Raw genomic sequence first — 16,785 nt, forward strand, 5'->3', positions numbered from 1 at the left:
GAAAAAGGCGGAAAAATCAGGACAGAAAATATTTCGGTCATTTGGTCGCCATTTTGGGTCAAAATTTTCCCACAATGCACTGCGCTAAACATAGGCGACCTCTCACCTTTGACCTCCAGTGATTTCCCGCGAAAATTATTTCTCGAATTCTGTGAGACTTTCTCTCAACTTTGTAACGTTACTTGTTTGTACGTAAAGTTAGGACCTCTTGAAGACAATGTTTGGAAGAGCTTTGAGGTCGTCAGTGTTTCAGGTGAGTTGAGTTCAAACAAATAGATTTTGTTGGTGTATGTGTCGGCTTGTCAAAGTCAGTGCACATGGTTTAAGAAAGGGGGAGGGGCAGACAAAAATTGAATGCATGACACAATTTTATGGTCTGTAACATCACGTAATATGCACGGGTTTACACATTTGGAATTTTTCAAGGGGATGGATAATTTCTGAGTTGAGTAAAGAAAGTCAAGTTGAGTGAGGATGATAATGGTATTGTCATGTCATGTCATTGTCAGTGTCATTAAGTGCCTTTCCCGGGCCCTATGTAAGAATTAGAAGAGTAGAAATAGAAAGACACTCCTGGTCCCGGGCTGGGGATCGAACCCACACCAAACACCAGCTCACAACCCCAACGCTCTAACCATTTGGCTAAAAGGTCTAGACCCATCGACTGGGTCAGTTGATAGCACCTATAAAACCCCCACTGTGACACCTATATTGAATCTAGGGATTCAAACCCAGAACCTATAGATTCTGAGTCACATATAACCGTGTCACCATCATATTTCCAGTTACAGAGAGGTCTGCTGAGATGTGAGGGGATGTCAGAGCAGGCCACCAACTTTCCACTCAAAGAAAAATGTGAGGGTTCATAATTTTTCAGTTTTATGGCATGTGTATAACGGTTATATGTGTGTGTGAGTGTGTGTGCGCGTGCGTGCGTGTGTGTGTGAGTGTGCGTGCGTGCGTGTGTGTGTGAGTGTGCGTGCGTGCATGCGTGTGTGTGTGAGTGTTGTCTTCACTATCCATACCATATAGAGACTTGAGATTGAACATGGAGCTACCATAGCCATACAGCCTTAGCCTGTACCAGGCTTTGGGAAGCAGCTGGAAAGTGTAGAATTGGCCAAATACAATGTAGAGAGATAACATGCCGGGGGAGTTGGTCCGATAGATACAGTTTTCCACCAATTTCTACACTTTCCAGCTGCCTCCTGGAGCCTGGTAGAGGCTAATACAGCCTATGCTGACAGTTTTTATGCTCTTTTTTTGTTTCTCCACATTCCCCAGCTGTGAACCAGGTGACCCTGCTGGGCCGGGTGGGACAGGACCCTCAGCTCCGCGGAGGCATCGGGACGCGCTCCGTAACCGTCTTCAGTATGGCAACCAATGAGAGATGGCAGGGGGAGGATGGTTGGTATCTGTATCTGTACAGCCGGTATAAGTTATAACTGCCTCTTGGCACAACACACCAGCTTCTATATCTGTATAGCCGGTATAACCACCCTTCAGCATAACACACCAGCTTCTGTATCTGTACAGCCGGTATAACCGTCCTTCGGCATAACACACCAGCTTCTGTATCTATAGTATATGGCCGTTATAACCGCCCTTCGGCATAACACATCAGCTTCTATATCTGTATAGCCAATATAACTCCTCTGATATGAACCCAAAAGTGAATTCTGTCTTTTGTTGTTGTTGTTAGGTCCAATGGAGAAGACTACTTGGCACAGAATAGCAGTTTTCCAACCTGGTCTGAGAGATCTGGCTCTGCAGTATATCAGGAAAGGGTAAGGTGTACTTTAGTCACTGGTCTGTATGTTCAAAATGTGTGGTAAGTTGAAACGTTATATGATTGTACATATGTTCAGATTGCTCAATATATGTGTGGAATGTATATTTGTTCAGTGCATTAAAATCTGTAGGATTTGATGCATTCAAATGTTCAATATCTTCAATATTTTAGGTTGTTGATATGTGTCAGATATGTAATATGTTCAGATATGGGAAAACGTTTTATGTATAGATGTTTATATATCTATTACTACTTTCCTTTTAGACACAGAGTATATCTTACTGGAAAGATAGACACAACTATGTACGAGGGACAGAGGATCACAAGTGTCATTGCAGGTATAGTGACATATTTGTTTGTGTGTTTCTTGCATTTCACCATTACCATCAATCATACTGATTTCTAATGTTAAGATATGCAAGACAATCAATTATTATATTTAAAAATCAAAATTCTTATCCCTGACATTTTGCTCCAAATTTGTGATAGTTGGCTTAATTTTTTTCTTTCATTTGCTTACAGATAGCATCATTTTCTTGTCCAAGGAAGGGGCCAGAGATGACACAGAGGAACAAGATGACATGTAAACAAATACAAACAAACAAAAACACAACCTGAGTGTGTAACCTTATTACATGTACATTCTTTTAACGGTAGGTAACATGTCAGACTCAAAGACATGTAAGCAGTTATTCCATTTGTTTGTTACAGTTTGTTACAGTTAGTATGTTTGTTACTGAAGTTCTTGTTCTCATAGACCTTTTATATGGGGATAACAAACTAGATATCTTTGTTGAATAGATGTCAACATCTATCGAAGTACGTTTATATAGAAAGTAACATAGAAAGTTACCTTGCTGTCTTGTTTTCAAATGTTCAGTCGGCACCTACAAGTGTTCTGTTACATGTTATACCCGGTAACCGTCTGTCTGGTTCTATTTCCTATTACTTTGATAATCCTAACTAGAGGTAGTGTATTAAAAATGAAGCAAAAAGGCTGTGACAGAGGACTTTGGACTTGGTGGTGTATACCTGGTCCTTAAAACATCAGTTGATTGAAAGTGGTCACTCACTCAACCTTATAATGTAAACTGTTTGAAGCACTTTGCACTGTAAGATTTTTAGTATCCTGTGTGATACAAGGAGTGAGTGACTGAGAGGGCTCAGATGAGAAGGAGAGAGATATATATAATGGACATGAAGTGAAAGAGAGACAAAATGAAGGAGTGTGAGAGATTTAAATTTAAAAGTACACATGTAAGTTGTTACTAACACCCGACCTTGGAATAAAGTCATATCAGATGATAGATGTAATTACTAGTAACCTGTTTATCTAACCACAGTGTCGCCTGTGGCATGTTTTGAGTCAACCTGAAGAAACATCTTTGTCGTTGACGAAGGTTAGACATCTAGGTGGATCATAACATAATAATTCTTATATGAAATGAAGAGAGCAACTGGGCAAATCTCTTAAGAGTCATACGTTTCAGACAGCATCCACTATCTTTCATCATCAGTGTGACTAAGAATGTCAGAATACTGTCATCAGTCACAAAGGAAAGACAGTGGTTCTGACTAAAACGTCTGACTCTTTAAACAGTTGCTAGCTTTATTTTGAGTTGCGTAAACATGATAGTCATTGAATTCCGGGAAAATCTGGCTTGATGCTGATTGGCTGGCAATCCCCACTGTTCACGTGAACAATGCGTGCTCTGAGGATGAAGAAAGCGTGATGACGAGAGCAAACGTCATTTTTAAATGTCCTCAAAACTTTCCGTCTTTCAAGTAGCCCTATGTGCTCGACGTATACGTTTTGTCACGCTATACTGGTAACAATCTTTGCAATGGCGTGTAGCTATGTATTTTACTTATAAAGCAGCGCACCAAAATTTTGCTTTGCCATCGGTTCCATTTTGAATGACTCACGGTCAAAGACTGTTCGGAATTTTAATCCATCGGTCACAGCAGCGGCCATTGCACCACAATGTTACCAACACCTCTTATGTAAACCCACTATAACCTCCTAGTATAAGGGAAGCACAGATCTGTTTTTTCCCTAGAGGGCTGCAAAAGGGGGGATGTTCGGGTTTAATTTGTTGTCCCCCAATTGCAAGGTCACAGTTCCAAAGCCAAGACCATCAGCGCAGTCGGTCTAAACGTGACCTAACCGTGTTAGAGGTGCGAATAAATCTGTAACTTTATCATCAAACTTCTTCCCCCAACCACTGTCGGTCACACGAATGTGGTATTGGATTGCCTTCATGGTGACCTAAACCCGATTGCATAACTGGCGGGTTGCTTGTTTCATGCAAGAAACGGATGCAGATTGACTTCGTGCGTGCGTTTGGCAGCAAAACTAAAATAGCAGACGGTGCATTTTCAGTGACCAGTAAATCCGACCAATGTGGTCTCGGGTCTGCCTATATACAGATGATGTTGTAGTTGGTAAAAGGTCATTTGGCGGTAGAAACATGTCTGTTATTCGTATAGTATACGCGTGCAGAGGATATACAACCTAGTTGTCTTTCCTCATATTGCCTTTGACAAATAGACACCACATCACTTACGATTTAAAGATATATGATACATGGCATGAATCAAAAGGAAGACCGTAACCTGTTGCTAATAAATGTACTGCTACCAAAATCACGTATTTACTTTTTCTCCCAAATACGTTGGTCTTGGATACGCCAATATTTTACAGAGAAATCATAATAATTAAAACATACAGTTTGCTACATCTATATATTGTCAATCATATGCAGAAATTTTACCTCCTCGCATACCTACAAGTCAGACTGTAAATTTGCCACATTGACAATTCAGTTGTAAGTATGCCTAATCTCCTTTGGTACATTTTATAAAAAATAAAGGTTTTCCCCCCATTCAACTCTCACTCCTTTGATTATGCGAAAAGATGGTCATATTTTCGAAATGATATTTACAACAGTGATACTAGAAAGCTGTATACTACGTCTTCAGTTTGTGTAAATGGTTCCTAATGATATCATACAAGTTAACGTACTCAATTTTCAAGGAGTAAATGTGCAATTGACTTATTAATCAGTTACCCATAGTAAAATGCTATCTATAATTTTACATTCGATTTAGTGTATCATACATGTACAAACAATACATAACCACACAATATCTTTGAATTAATATCAGATAGTGTAACGTTAAATAAAACACATTTACAGCACCGTATAGTCCCTACATACTGATACTACATAGTAGTGTTTCTCTATGTATAGATATGATGATGACGGAGTACAATCATCACTACAAACTGACCTTTAAAGTACATACTTAACGTTAGATTACTATAAGTATTATGTATATTCAGTACATTTGTAACACACATCTTCCAAACCACTCTTAAAAATCTTCCCTTGCCATCCGTTCAACAGTAACGACATATACATTCCTTTATACAAATGAATAAATAAATCATAGTTCACGGATGTTCACGCACTCTGTTGTGTAATGTATAAAGTATACATTGGTCTGCTTTTCTGTCATTCTGTTGTCAGAGGATTCATAGTTGATTTTGTGTATCACCCGTGATGTTGTTTGTTGCCTTGTAACAGCTAGGCGTTAGGTTTCCAAGATTGAGCCCTTAAATCGGTACAACCACAAAGATAAGTGAGTCCTTTTGTAAAACACATTTTCCTCTTCCAAGAACTCAGCACATCCGTTCAATACAACAAAGGTAGTTTCCATATATACCTGCGATACTTTGCCATAATAAAAACCTTGCATTGCCAGCAAGTAGTAAGCAATGCACATGTATGTACTCCACAAGAGTCCAGCCCTGTTGGGTAGATCTAGTTCGGTGCGCTGAGGGCCCTCCTCTTTCTGAATCCAGGCTTGCTGGCGAGTTCCTTGTACTGTTCGTACTTCTTCCAATCGAAGGTCTTCTTCAGCTCCGTGACGGCGTCGAAGGCTGTTATCCTGTTCTTTGGGTCGTAACTCAGAAGTTTTCGCACAAGAGTCTAAAAAAGAGCATTATTATCTTTATCAATGACATTGCTATATACCACAATGCTATTTTGCAATTATCTGTTAAAAATGAAATTGGTACCCATTCATTTGATATTGTGCTAATTTGATGTAGTCCTACTCCTAGATTGTAGTTCATACATGTGCATGTGGCCAAATGATATAGGTAACTCATGGAATAATGTAAACAGCATGTGCAGACATCTTTTAGTGGTTTTCTATTACATTTCTTACTTGGGATTTTTTTAAATAAGCTTGCTTAGTGCAAGGCCACATAGACCACTTCTAGGTACTTAACTAAAGCTCACTGAAGCAGCATCTCTTCTCAATAAGTCACAAACATCAGGCTTAGGCAAGTTTGACTACCTGACTCAGTAATGGGAGAAGGGGTTCCTTTATACAGAAAATCGTACCTTGAATGGTTCCCTGACATCTTTCAGCCCATCAGGTTCTTTCCTGTCCTTCAGGAACCTCTTGAGTTCAAACTCGATGTCTTCCGTCTCCCAGATTTCTTCACGGGCAAAAAGCTCTGCAGTTTCCAAAACAGAAATCAGTTTCCAAATCCCAATATCAAAGAGCTTCAAGAAAAAGATGACTTTAAAGGTTAAAACTACGTTTACAAAATCATTGAACAAAGGGAAATAGTAAGACTGTACCTGTCACTTTGCTTCGTATAGATAGATATTCAACCATGTGCACTATTTGAAAACAGCCTTTGAAAAAAGCTACAGTATCAGTGGGATTGCTGTACATGCCAAGTGTTTGGGTAAACTAGTAACAATTTGGCTGATTCGAAACTGGGGTTCGAAGAAGTTGATTGGACCTTCACTGTCTACACTCCTCTCTGATTGGTCTTATTACAAAGGGTTGATTGGACGAGTGATGATAATTACACCATAAATGTATATGGCTAGCCAATGGTGTTACGACTTCATAATCAATTGGTCAATCCGTTTTGGCAATATGATACGATATGGGTTATAACTTACCTGCCAAAGTGCATCCCAGTGACCAGATATCAGAAGCGTAGTCTGCGTCCAGACCGTCCACGGAACATTCCGGAGCGAGAAAAATGGGGCTTCCCGGTTTCATCATGGTCTCTATCACGGACAGGTTGTTGTGGTGCTCTACCTTGGCGGTTCCAAGGTCACAGATGAAGGCGTGCCTTTTTGTGTCGACCTGAAGTGAGAACATTCATCAATACATTATGTTTTGCATCATGATCATGATCATGATCACATCTTGTTCCAGTACTACAACTAGTTTGGGGTTTCCTGGTTAGTTTCATATAGGTCTTGGTTGGTGACACTCGTATGAATTTCGCACTCATGGAACGAGAATGTGTTCCATAGTTTGATCAGAATGACCATATCGACTCTCGGTTGAGTTTACCTGTACCCACTTTAGAAATGATAATATTCATCAACGTACTATGTTTTGTACCATCGTCATCATCGTCAACATCATCACATCTTGTTCCAGTGCTGCATCCAGTTTAGGGCTTTCAGGTTATAGTGTCATATCGGTCTTCTTTGGTGACACTCGTCTACATTTCATAGAATATGTTCCATAGGTTAAGATGACCACATATGAACACTCGCGATCGATCGGCTGAGTTCACTTGTCCCCATTTCGTGAGGTCCTACCTATATACTCCGCCCCTGGCGTGTTCAGGGCATTTTTTTCTGTTTAGCCTCCAACCTTTCAGTGGCTCATCGTCTTTTATATATACGTTTCGTTGCTGCAAACTACCCGGCCGGGTCCTGAGTTGGAAACTGTGACTCTAGCATTGCTCATGATGATGAGCCATACCTATGGCCTTGGCAATCTATAATATTCTACTTTTGCCCGACGAAAGTCGATTGTGCAAGCAGAACGGCGTAAAATTTAAGGAAAAAAAAACACGAACCATGACGTTTTCGGGCTTGAGGTCGCGGTGGATGATGCCACAGTCGTGAAGATGCGCCACGCCCTCGGCAATCTGCAGGGCGACATACGGCTCCTCATGGGCCGGGATCTGCACGGGCTCAAAACAAATACATTGAGACAGGTTGGGAAAAGGAAGCTCGTCCGTTTACAAACAGCAATCAAACACCAGAACTGTACTAAGCTAAGTAGTGTTATGTTGGTGAAGGTTAGACATTCAGTAAACGATACTCAAGTAGGCAATTCCAACTCTACTACTGTATGAAATACAGAGATTACTTCCGGACATCCGTCACTCTTCTTCCACGTGAACTAGGAGTTGGGTCTTCTAGTGACGCTGAAGAAGAGAAATCTCCTTATTTCATATACTTTAGTAGAGCATTGTCTTTGAGAAGATAGTGTTTGCGTTTAATATGTGAGAATGTTACCAGGGGTTACAGAAAATGCAGATAACTGGTGAAAATATAGGTGAGGCGGTAGGATTTTTATTAGATGCGTTAGTCTTTGCGAAATGCGTACGTGTGTATGTCATGACAGAATGAAACGATGCGCTCGGTGAGGTTATGAACATACAATATACGACATAGTAGGGATTGAAACAGCTGTACTAATGTGATAGAGTGTACGACTAAAGCCATGGTGCCAAATAATAATAAATGAAAACAGAAAAGAAAGTGGGATTGATTAGCATATCAAAACCAGTTATTAGAATGGACAATGAGGGTAGCTGGGCTAAAAGATTTTAAATATCACATCATAAACTGCCGAAGATGACGCGCTTGAACGTTGTGCAAGTCCGGCATCTTGTTGGCTTCATTTGTTGTCCAGTTGTTGATTGAGATCTGGCTTAGACATACAGATACTAAGGGGCATATGTTAACGTTAAAACATGTCTTAACTTACTTGCCATTCAGTGGGGCTAAGAAGGTAGATACAGAAGTGTTTGAACCCGAAAAGGAGAAAATATAGCCTTGGAATAGAATAAAATGACTTAAATGTGAAGGCAAATAGAAAACATTTTTGGTAAAGTTGCTATATGCCATATAGTAATTCATACGAAAAAGGGATATCTGCGTAACAAAATTATGTTTTGAGGTGATCTTTCGAAATACGTGAAAATGTGTATATGTTTTTCATAATGTATATAAACTATGGGTAATATACAAGGCATATTGCTAGGACACTGGCACTGGACAAATTTCAATGACACTGGACCAGCACAGAAGCGGTGGCTTAGAACCGTGATGCCAGTGGCAAACCGGTTCTAACCTCAACACTACTGCTCACATCTTGAGAGTTTCGGGCTCTGTGCAACGCTTTTCAATGTGTAACTTGGCACAACAAAGGTTAACAGGACGCAGAATGCCTACCTTGAGAATTTTTGGAATCTCGTCCTCTTCGAAGATGATCTCGTCCAGACTTCTGCCGTCGATGAAGTTGCAGATCATTCTCAGGTTCTTCCCGATAGACACCGCGAGCAGGCTGGCAACGTTCTTGTGACCGGGGAGTAGCCTGGGAAGAAGAAGAAAACAACTTGTTGTTTTTAGTCAACCATGTACTAGTGAACACCTCTACATAAGGACTTCATCAGGACCAATGTAACTTTTTGGTATATTTTACATCTCATCTCATCTACCCCTAGTCTTGCTTGATCGTTGGGACACCACAGATGATCTGGCGACCAGTTTTAACCACTCTTCTCGGTTTTTTGTTCTTTTTAGCATTCCTCTTAGCTTGGTGCCTGTTCTGTCTTCGATATCATGCTCCCATCTTTTCCATTGTATTGTCTAACCATCTTTCTGGACTGTGATGCCATACTACTGTGGCCTCCATTGGTACGTAAGAGTAAGCTATAGAGGTATGATATGAATAATCTTTATTGTATATTCCTGCCCAGATGGGCACATGTGACCATATGTGGTCTAGCGGATATAAAACATAGTATTGAACATTGAAACGCTACATTCTAACGCTAAGTACTGAATTTCAATGATAATATATCCTATGATAAGTGGTCTCACCCGTGGATTTGTATTTCGCGGATCTGGTGGTCAGTCAGCTTGACTTTCCTCCCCATCTGGATTTCCTTCACCGCCACCTCATCCTCCTCATACGTGCCCTTGTAGACCTTCCCGAAGGTACCGGTCCCGACAAGGCCGTTCTCGACGATCTGGTAGTCGGTTTCCTGGATCAGAGGAATTCCTGAAATTTCGAAAGTTCGACAAAAGGTGAAAAGAATAGATTATGTTATTTCAGACTTTATGTCTGCCAGGTTAACGTTCTTTTGGAGACTTCAACATTCAAGATTCCCCAAAGCCAATCAAAGTCTATATATTAACCAGATTTGGAAGACAATCAAAATGGCAGGCTTCTTGGCTGTTATGTTTCTGACGTACCTGCTTGCTGCACTTTTTCGTGGATCTCGGCCCTGGGGTCTGCCGTTCCGAGTCCTCTTTCCTCCATCATCATCCTTTCGTACGGCGTCATCCGCTGGGAGAGGTAGTATCCTGCAAACAAAGGAATAAGTTTAAAGTTAAAACTTTCGATCCAACACAAAACGTTCTCTAACCTAGAGCTTTCGACCAGTCACTCTGGTCTTCCTCAGTAGATTGACCCAGTGAGGCTTGTCACGTGACTTCGTTGAAGTGTGACGTCAATACCGGGTCAAAGGTATCTGGTAGACGATGTCGGCCCCCGTCGCGGTTAAGTGATTTACATCAGAGCCCATCACCCTTCACTTGTGCTTTATACATGTACTTGCTTTGCCTTAACCTCTGCCAGTCATTAATCTAATATTGTAGTGTGCTTAATGAAGGTATATCACTTGATACACGTCCTTCAGCTAAACATCTGCCAGTTGTTGATGTAAAATTCTACGCCAAACAAGTTGGCGCCAGGTCAGTTTTCAAACGGATTACTCAAAACAAGGAGCTTTCATCTTGTGATGAAAGCTCCTTGCTCAAAATGACGCCATGCTTCGAACCAATTAGGACGATGTTGACGCCAACACTGCCGAGAACTTATATGGCAAGGACGGAAAATAGCGCCGATAGGAAGACCGCCTGGGGGCAGATCTTATCAGGGTTTCAGACACTGGAACGTGTTGGAGATTGCTCACACAACGAGCAGCGACCTTCTCTCAGACATATCTACCATAAGAAGAAATACGTGCAAGGCAATAGACGACATGGCATTGCATCGTGGCATTGAACAATTTGCGTCGTGAACAACGTCAAAGAGATATTGTTACTGATTATGATTTTTTTTGTATCATTTTCTTGCAACTATCGGCGTCAAAAGTATCTATGCAATGACATTGTAAAAAGGCTATTTAGAGAAAGTTGGATGATGACAGTTGAATGTCCATTCTAGAAGCACCAATGCTGTTCCTTTGGTTTCTTTTCATATCCCTGTTTTGTAATAGATTAATTTATTCTTCTATGCAGCAATGAAAATTGTCTTTCAGATAATCATGCCGTCTTGGAAATTGCGGATAGAGAAGGCCTTTTAAGTTAGTCTTTTGCCAGGGTTCGGAATTTGGGTTAATTAGGTCCTAAGCGCGGAAGTAAACATCGCGAGCACACGGAAGGTTCAGCCGGTTCGATGTGAGAAGTTGAGACGCTCCGGTCGCGATCCTGTGTCCTGTTACAGCCGGTCGGTATGTCAACTCTGTAGGCTGCCGATAGATAAATCTCACTAAGCCGGAACTACTCTTATCTACATTCATTGTAGAGAGACCTTCTTCTTCTTCATTAATATTCTTCCTCTATGAGGCGCAGCTAGTGAAGTTTTGTCTCCAGTACAGTCTGTCAGTCATTGCGGACAGAAGTTCCGATCCTTGCAGACCAGTTTCAGACTCAATATGAGTGATAGGACGACCAATCCTCCTTTTTGCATCTAGAGAGACCACAACCACAAAATATCTCAACTTTAAAATGTCCTAGCTGTGGCTGGGAAAGATTTCACTAAGCCGGAACTCTCTTAATCTATATCAATTGTAGAGGGACCACAACCACAAAATATCTCAACTTTCATGTCCTAGCTATGGCTAATCTCCAAGCAGATCCCTTCCGGTGGCAAGACAGTATCCATTAACCAGAGAAGTTGTCACCGAAAGGGATCTGCTTGGAAATTAGCTATGGCCGGGATGTGAGGATAGGGCTGATAAGCACACTAGCTATAGACGCTGCACGCGGCCACAACACCCTAAAGGTACTATACACCATCACAACTAGAGCACTTCCATCATTTCCCGAGATGGAAGGATTCCTACTGCTACTAATTAAGTGCAGGCGTTGACAACAGGATGAGCAATATGCGAGATTACATTCTTGCTTTCTACATTATCTATGTGTGCAATGATAGTGCAACTGTACAAACAGTACGTTGATTTTATCTTATCTTTATTCAAGAAGCAAAGTAGTCTCTTCCAGATTCCTTTGGGTTGCTGAAAATAGAAGTAGACATTGGCCAAAAAGTTGCCTGATAGAGGAGTTAGCCAGTCATATGGAATTACAATGGCAACCTCCTCTAGAGCTCTGGCTTATCATTCCGTCGACTCTGCCAATTTCTACAATTTTTCCAGCATTTGGAGTCTAGTAGACACTACTACCAAACGGACTGTGGCCTTGGATACGTACTTGAATCAATAGCTATATTTCGTTGGGGAATTTCTTACTATGTAAGCGATCAGACATAGCGCTAGCGGTAGCACAGGGGCTGCTAAATTACTTCGACACTCGGTCCGTCACTCAAATGTGAACTTTTCAACCTTCAGGGCAAGGAAACACGCGATGGGGTTCCCGCAGATTGGAAAAACATAATACCCAGTAGACTGAACATCAGAAAGGTTTAGCTAATTTCAAGCTCAAAGGAAAGCCAGCTTTGGTAGTACATAGAATTTTTATATGTACCCTAGATTTGTTGGCATGGTCTAAAAAGGTTTTTAGGACAAGGAAACGGACGATGGGGAGCCTGCAGATTTGGGAAAACATAATACCCAGTAGACTAAAGATCAGAAAGGTTTAGCTAATTTCAAGCTCAAGGGAAAGCCAGCTTTGGTATCACAGAGAATTTCTATGTACCCTAGATTTGGGAAAACATAATGCCAAATAGACTGAGCATCAGAAGTCAATTGCAAGCTCAAAGAAAAGCCAGCTTTGGTGATACATAGAATTTTAATATGTACTCTAGATTTGTTGACATGGTCTTAAAAGGTTTTTAGGACAAGGAAACTCGCAATGGGGAGCCTGCAGATTTGGGAGAGGCTAATCCATAGTAGACTAAACATGAGAAGGATTTGTCAATTGCAAATTCAGAGGAAAGCCAGGTATGGTATCCTAGTCTTGAAGAATTTTTATGCAACCTAGCTTTGGTGATATTATCTCAAAAGGATTTAGGGCAAGAAAACATGGGTTGGTGAGCAAATTTGGAAGAACATGACTCATGGTAGACTCATTCTAAGGAGGATTTGCCAATTGCAGATTCAGAGGAAAGCCAGCTTTGGTATCAGATAGAATGTTTATGTAACCTAGCTTTAATGACATGATCTCAAAGGGTTTTTAGGACAAGGGAACGCGCAGTGGGGAGCCGACAGGTTTGGAAAACATAATCCACAGTAGACTAAACATCAATACGATTTCGCCAATTGTACGCTTAAACTTTAGTTAAGCCAGCTTTTGGTAAAAGATAGGATTTTTATGTAACACGCTCTCAAATGGTTTTAGGTCAAGTAAACAGGCGGTGGGAATTCGAACCGGTAGATTTAGAAAAAGCTAATCCACAGTAATCTCCAGGCAGGTCCTAGGGTGGCATAAGACAGTATCAGTATCCACTGGCATGTTGGACCCTCTCTGACCAATGGATACTGCTGTATTATGCCATCATAGGATCTGCTTGGAGATTAAATCCACAATAGACTAAACATGAAAAGGATAGGCGAATTACAAATTCAGAGGAAAGTCAGCTTTGGTATCATCATATGCCTTAGCTAGTATAGTGTGTGTGTTCTCCCTTGCAATTAACTTTAGGGCATGGCTTTGCACGCAAAGTTTGATTTCTTATTCAATTTCTTTTTGTTTAGATTTAAGCAGCAAGGAAATAAAATGAAGCAAAGCCATTTGACAATGAATAGACCTGGTGCTTTTAGTCAAATGCACATTGTTATGTACGGTCTTCAAGCATGTTTTAATAGCACAACTTTCCTCTACAGTCAGTACTTGTATTTACCGTGATCTAAAAAGAGACCTGGCTCTGCCAGCTTAAATATTAGCCGGCCTTAGTAGTAATATTCTTGCACTAGTTGGGCAGCCTTGGCTGTATCTTCAGCCAAAGAAAATAGATAAAATCTAAAAAGACACCCTAGGATGACTATCAGTGTACACTGTGGATTACCATGTTACCAGTCTTGCCCCGTTATTTTTGGAAAAGCCACTGTGGCATATTTTCGCTCCGCGGCTTGGCCGGCCGGTGATTGCGTCATGATGGAAACGATCTCTCTCACACTCCGGGCTCCAAAACGTAGATGCAAACAAAAATACATTGCAGCTGTTTGCAATAAAGCTTTCTTCAAAGTCTTTTTGGTGGTAAAGTTATATAGAATCTTTATTTGCATGTTCATGCCCATGGGGCTAAATGCATACATCGGAGTATGATGTTACATGTATATCATACTGAGAAACAAAATACATAGGATAAAAGGATATAAGAATATCGTAAAAGCCTTAGGACCTACTAGCTAACATATCTAATCTAGGTCTTGAAGATTTCTTCTCTCTTTTTATAGCAACTGGAGATGAATTCACAGCAAAGATTAAACATTTAGGAACTGACATATTTCAGTCAGAAGCACCCGATACGTTTATGTAATTGGCGATGTGGCCTTCTGCTTCCAAAAATCTTCATTGAAAATATCTTACAGCTGTTTGCAATAAAGCTTTCTTTAAAATCGTTTTGGTGGTAAAGTTGTTTTGGTGTCATAAGTTATATATCAAAGATTAAACATTTAGGAACTGATATATCCAGGTCAGAGGCAACCTATACATGTATGTAATTGGCGATGTGGCCTTCTGCTTCCAAAAATCTTCATTGAAAATATCTTGCATCTGTTTGTAATAAAACTTTGCACTATCGTTTTGGTGTCATACGTTGTATATGAAAGATAAAGTGTTTAGGACTTGATGTATTCGGGTCAGAACAAATGGTAATCTATGCAAGTCATTTATGTAACCGACTCAATATTGTCTGCAGTTAGTAATTTAAAAGATCTCCTTTTCTTTATCTAAATTAAGAAGACGTACCAAAATCTACCAATGCAAAAATATAGATAAGGATATAAGCATATTAATAACAAGAAAATGTGTACACGTGAGAATATAAATAAGTAATACCATCACTCCAACAGTGCATCACTATGTCGAAGCTATGTAGAAAACTGATCGCTGAGGATTAAAATTCACAAATTATAATCTCCTGGTTCCACATTGTAATCGTGTATACGTGCTCTAATCCTCTAATCCACTTTCCAGAGTCGCTTTGAATAAAAGAAGTAACCGTTGGATAGAAATGGATGGGATAATAAAAAAAACCTACCAGCCATTTTGGAATCTCCGTCGTATTAAGTGACGTCTTGAGTGAGTGGATGAGCTTTGCTTTCTTCGCGCAGGTCTGTAGTCAGTAGTAGTTCTATCTTCAGTGATGATTCTTCAACTGATCTCCGCTATGAGCTGTCCTCGTCTTACTAAGCTCAGTGCACTTGTTTTCAGCCCAGTGCAGTGCAGACTGGAAAATCACCACGGTCTCCTCTCCAGGGCTCTGGTTTCAGAGGCGCGCTGACTCCGCGGCTAAATATGGCGCTTGTCATCGCCGATGGAAGTTCAAATATTTTTGTGTGCTAGGGCTCTGCCATCATTGGTGTAGGGGTGTAGCATCATCCTTAAAATTTCTGTAGTGTAGTATCCAACTATTTTTCCTTACTTTGATCATATGTACAGTATCATACGGCGGTAGAGTGTAATAAAATGTGTACCATGTGCGCATTTTGATATGAAAATACACATACGAAATGCATCGAAGATATTGAACACCCCTGTGTGGCAAGTACAGATTCGGGAGGACTAAAACCTTCCGACCAGTGGCATGTGGATTAGCCGCTCGTCTTGTGTTCCTTTGGCCGCGGATGAAACCGGAGCGGTTAGAATTTCTCCTCAGGCCAGTGACCCCTCCCATCCAATGCCAAGGATTTCTCTTCGAACTCTTGGCGGAGACTTATAAGACGTTTGGGGGGTGACTCCGTCGTAAAGTGGACGCTGTTTAAAAGACGTGCGCAGTGTCACGTTTTGGAATATTCCAGAACGCAGTCCGATGACGTTTTGGAATGTTTTTGAACGAGGTTATTTGATAGGTTACTCTAGAACTGTTTGCACCGACTTTAAGTGTCTAATTACTTTGAGGCGGTTCACGTAACCGTAACCTTACGTCATGTAAAGATGAACACGTTTGTTTAACTTTGCCAAGGGTAAGGTTTGCCTTTCACAGGTTCGTCACTTATTTGCATATTTGGTCCCGTTGTTTGAATAAAAAGCTATCTTATTCCCCGGGGACGTGGTTCTATATGCAAATGAGCGTCAGGGGTCCCTTTATTTGAAGTAGAACAGTGTCACTAGTATCATGGAGCTGCACAGGAGCCGTTTTAAGATTTAACCTGAAGAAATATATAGATGGACTCTTTTGTTTTCCTATGCGACAAACCTTTTACACTGCACGAAAGCTTAAATTAAAAGTGGTAGTTAATGTTGACTTTGTATACAATACCGGCCGAACTTAACATGGTAGTAAATTAAAGTCAAGTCTAGTAATTTACTATTTACATTTACTATCATGCATCTTCCCTGATGCTTGCGGTTGATTGACTATTGTTGAGTCAGAAATGACTAGACATCCTTTCTATTTGCTACTATTGTAAAATCCGCTACTGTTTACAAAGTAAACATTGCCAGACTTAACGAACATTTACTACCCGTCATAAATTTAACTTTACAGTGTTATTAGAATGAAGTTCAAGGATG

At 40.6% G+C, this 16,785-nt stretch overlaps 2 protein-coding genes across 2 annotated transcripts; one reads left to right on the plus strand and one right to left on the minus strand.

The window, feature by feature from the left end:
• The first annotated feature begins 189 nt into the window (after positions 1-189).
• On the plus strand, positions 190-2,384 carry LOC109463581 (single-stranded DNA-binding protein, mitochondrial-like). Its single transcript, XM_019760432.1, has 6 exons — positions 190-253; positions 786-855; positions 1,285-1,407; positions 1,703-1,787; positions 2,057-2,130; positions 2,315-2,384. Exons 1-6 carry the CDS (start codon positions 218-220, stop codon positions 2,377-2,379), a joined length of 453 nt encoding a protein of 150 aa, XP_019615991.1. The 5' UTR covers positions 190-217; the 3' UTR covers positions 2,380-2,384.
• Positions 2,385-4,434: 2,050 nt separating this feature from the next.
• LOC109463578 (serine/threonine-protein kinase TIO-like) lies at positions 4,435-15,550 on the minus strand. The gene is made up of 8 exons (XM_019760430.1): positions 15,311-15,550; positions 10,117-10,227; positions 9,742-9,922; positions 9,091-9,232; positions 7,704-7,811; positions 6,784-6,973; positions 6,208-6,323; positions 4,435-5,787 (listed from the first exon to the last, which is right to left on the minus strand). Exons 1-8 carry the CDS (start codon positions 15,315-15,317, stop codon positions 5,620-5,622), a joined length of 1,023 nt encoding a protein of 340 aa, XP_019615989.1. The 5' UTR covers positions 15,318-15,550; the 3' UTR covers positions 4,435-5,619.
• Between the last annotated feature and the right edge of the window lie 1,235 nt (positions 15,551-16,785).

This window comes from Branchiostoma belcheri, unplaced genomic scaffold, assembly GCF_001625305.1.
Source record: "Branchiostoma belcheri isolate BF01 breed outbred unplaced genomic scaffold, Haploidv18h27 scaffold128, whole genome shotgun sequence".
Classification (NCBI taxonomy): domain Eukaryota; kingdom Metazoa; phylum Chordata; class Leptocardii; order Amphioxiformes; family Branchiostomatidae; genus Branchiostoma; species Branchiostoma belcheri.

Coding starts and splice junctions, on each gene's coding strand:
- LOC109463581 (XM_019760432.1), top strand. CDS start 218: ATGTTTGGAAGAGCTTTGAGGTCGTCAGTGTTTCAG. Junction 1,408..1,702: donor GAGATGGCAGGGGGAGGATG/GTTGGTATCTGT, acceptor TGTTGTTGTTAG/GTCCAATGGAGAAGACTACT. Junction 2,131..2,314: donor GATCACAAGTGTCATTGCAG/GTATAGTGACAT, acceptor ATTTGCTTACAG/ATAGCATCATTTTCTTGTCC.
- LOC109463578 (XM_019760430.1), bottom strand. Junction 7,812..9,090: donor AGATTCCAAAAATTCTCAAG/GTAGGCATTCTG, acceptor GAGCCCGTGCAG/ATCCCGGCCCATGAGGAGCC. Junction 6,974..7,703: donor TCAAGCCCGAAAACGTCATG/GTTCGTGTTTTT, acceptor TTCTCACTTCAG/GTCGACACAAAAAGGCACGC.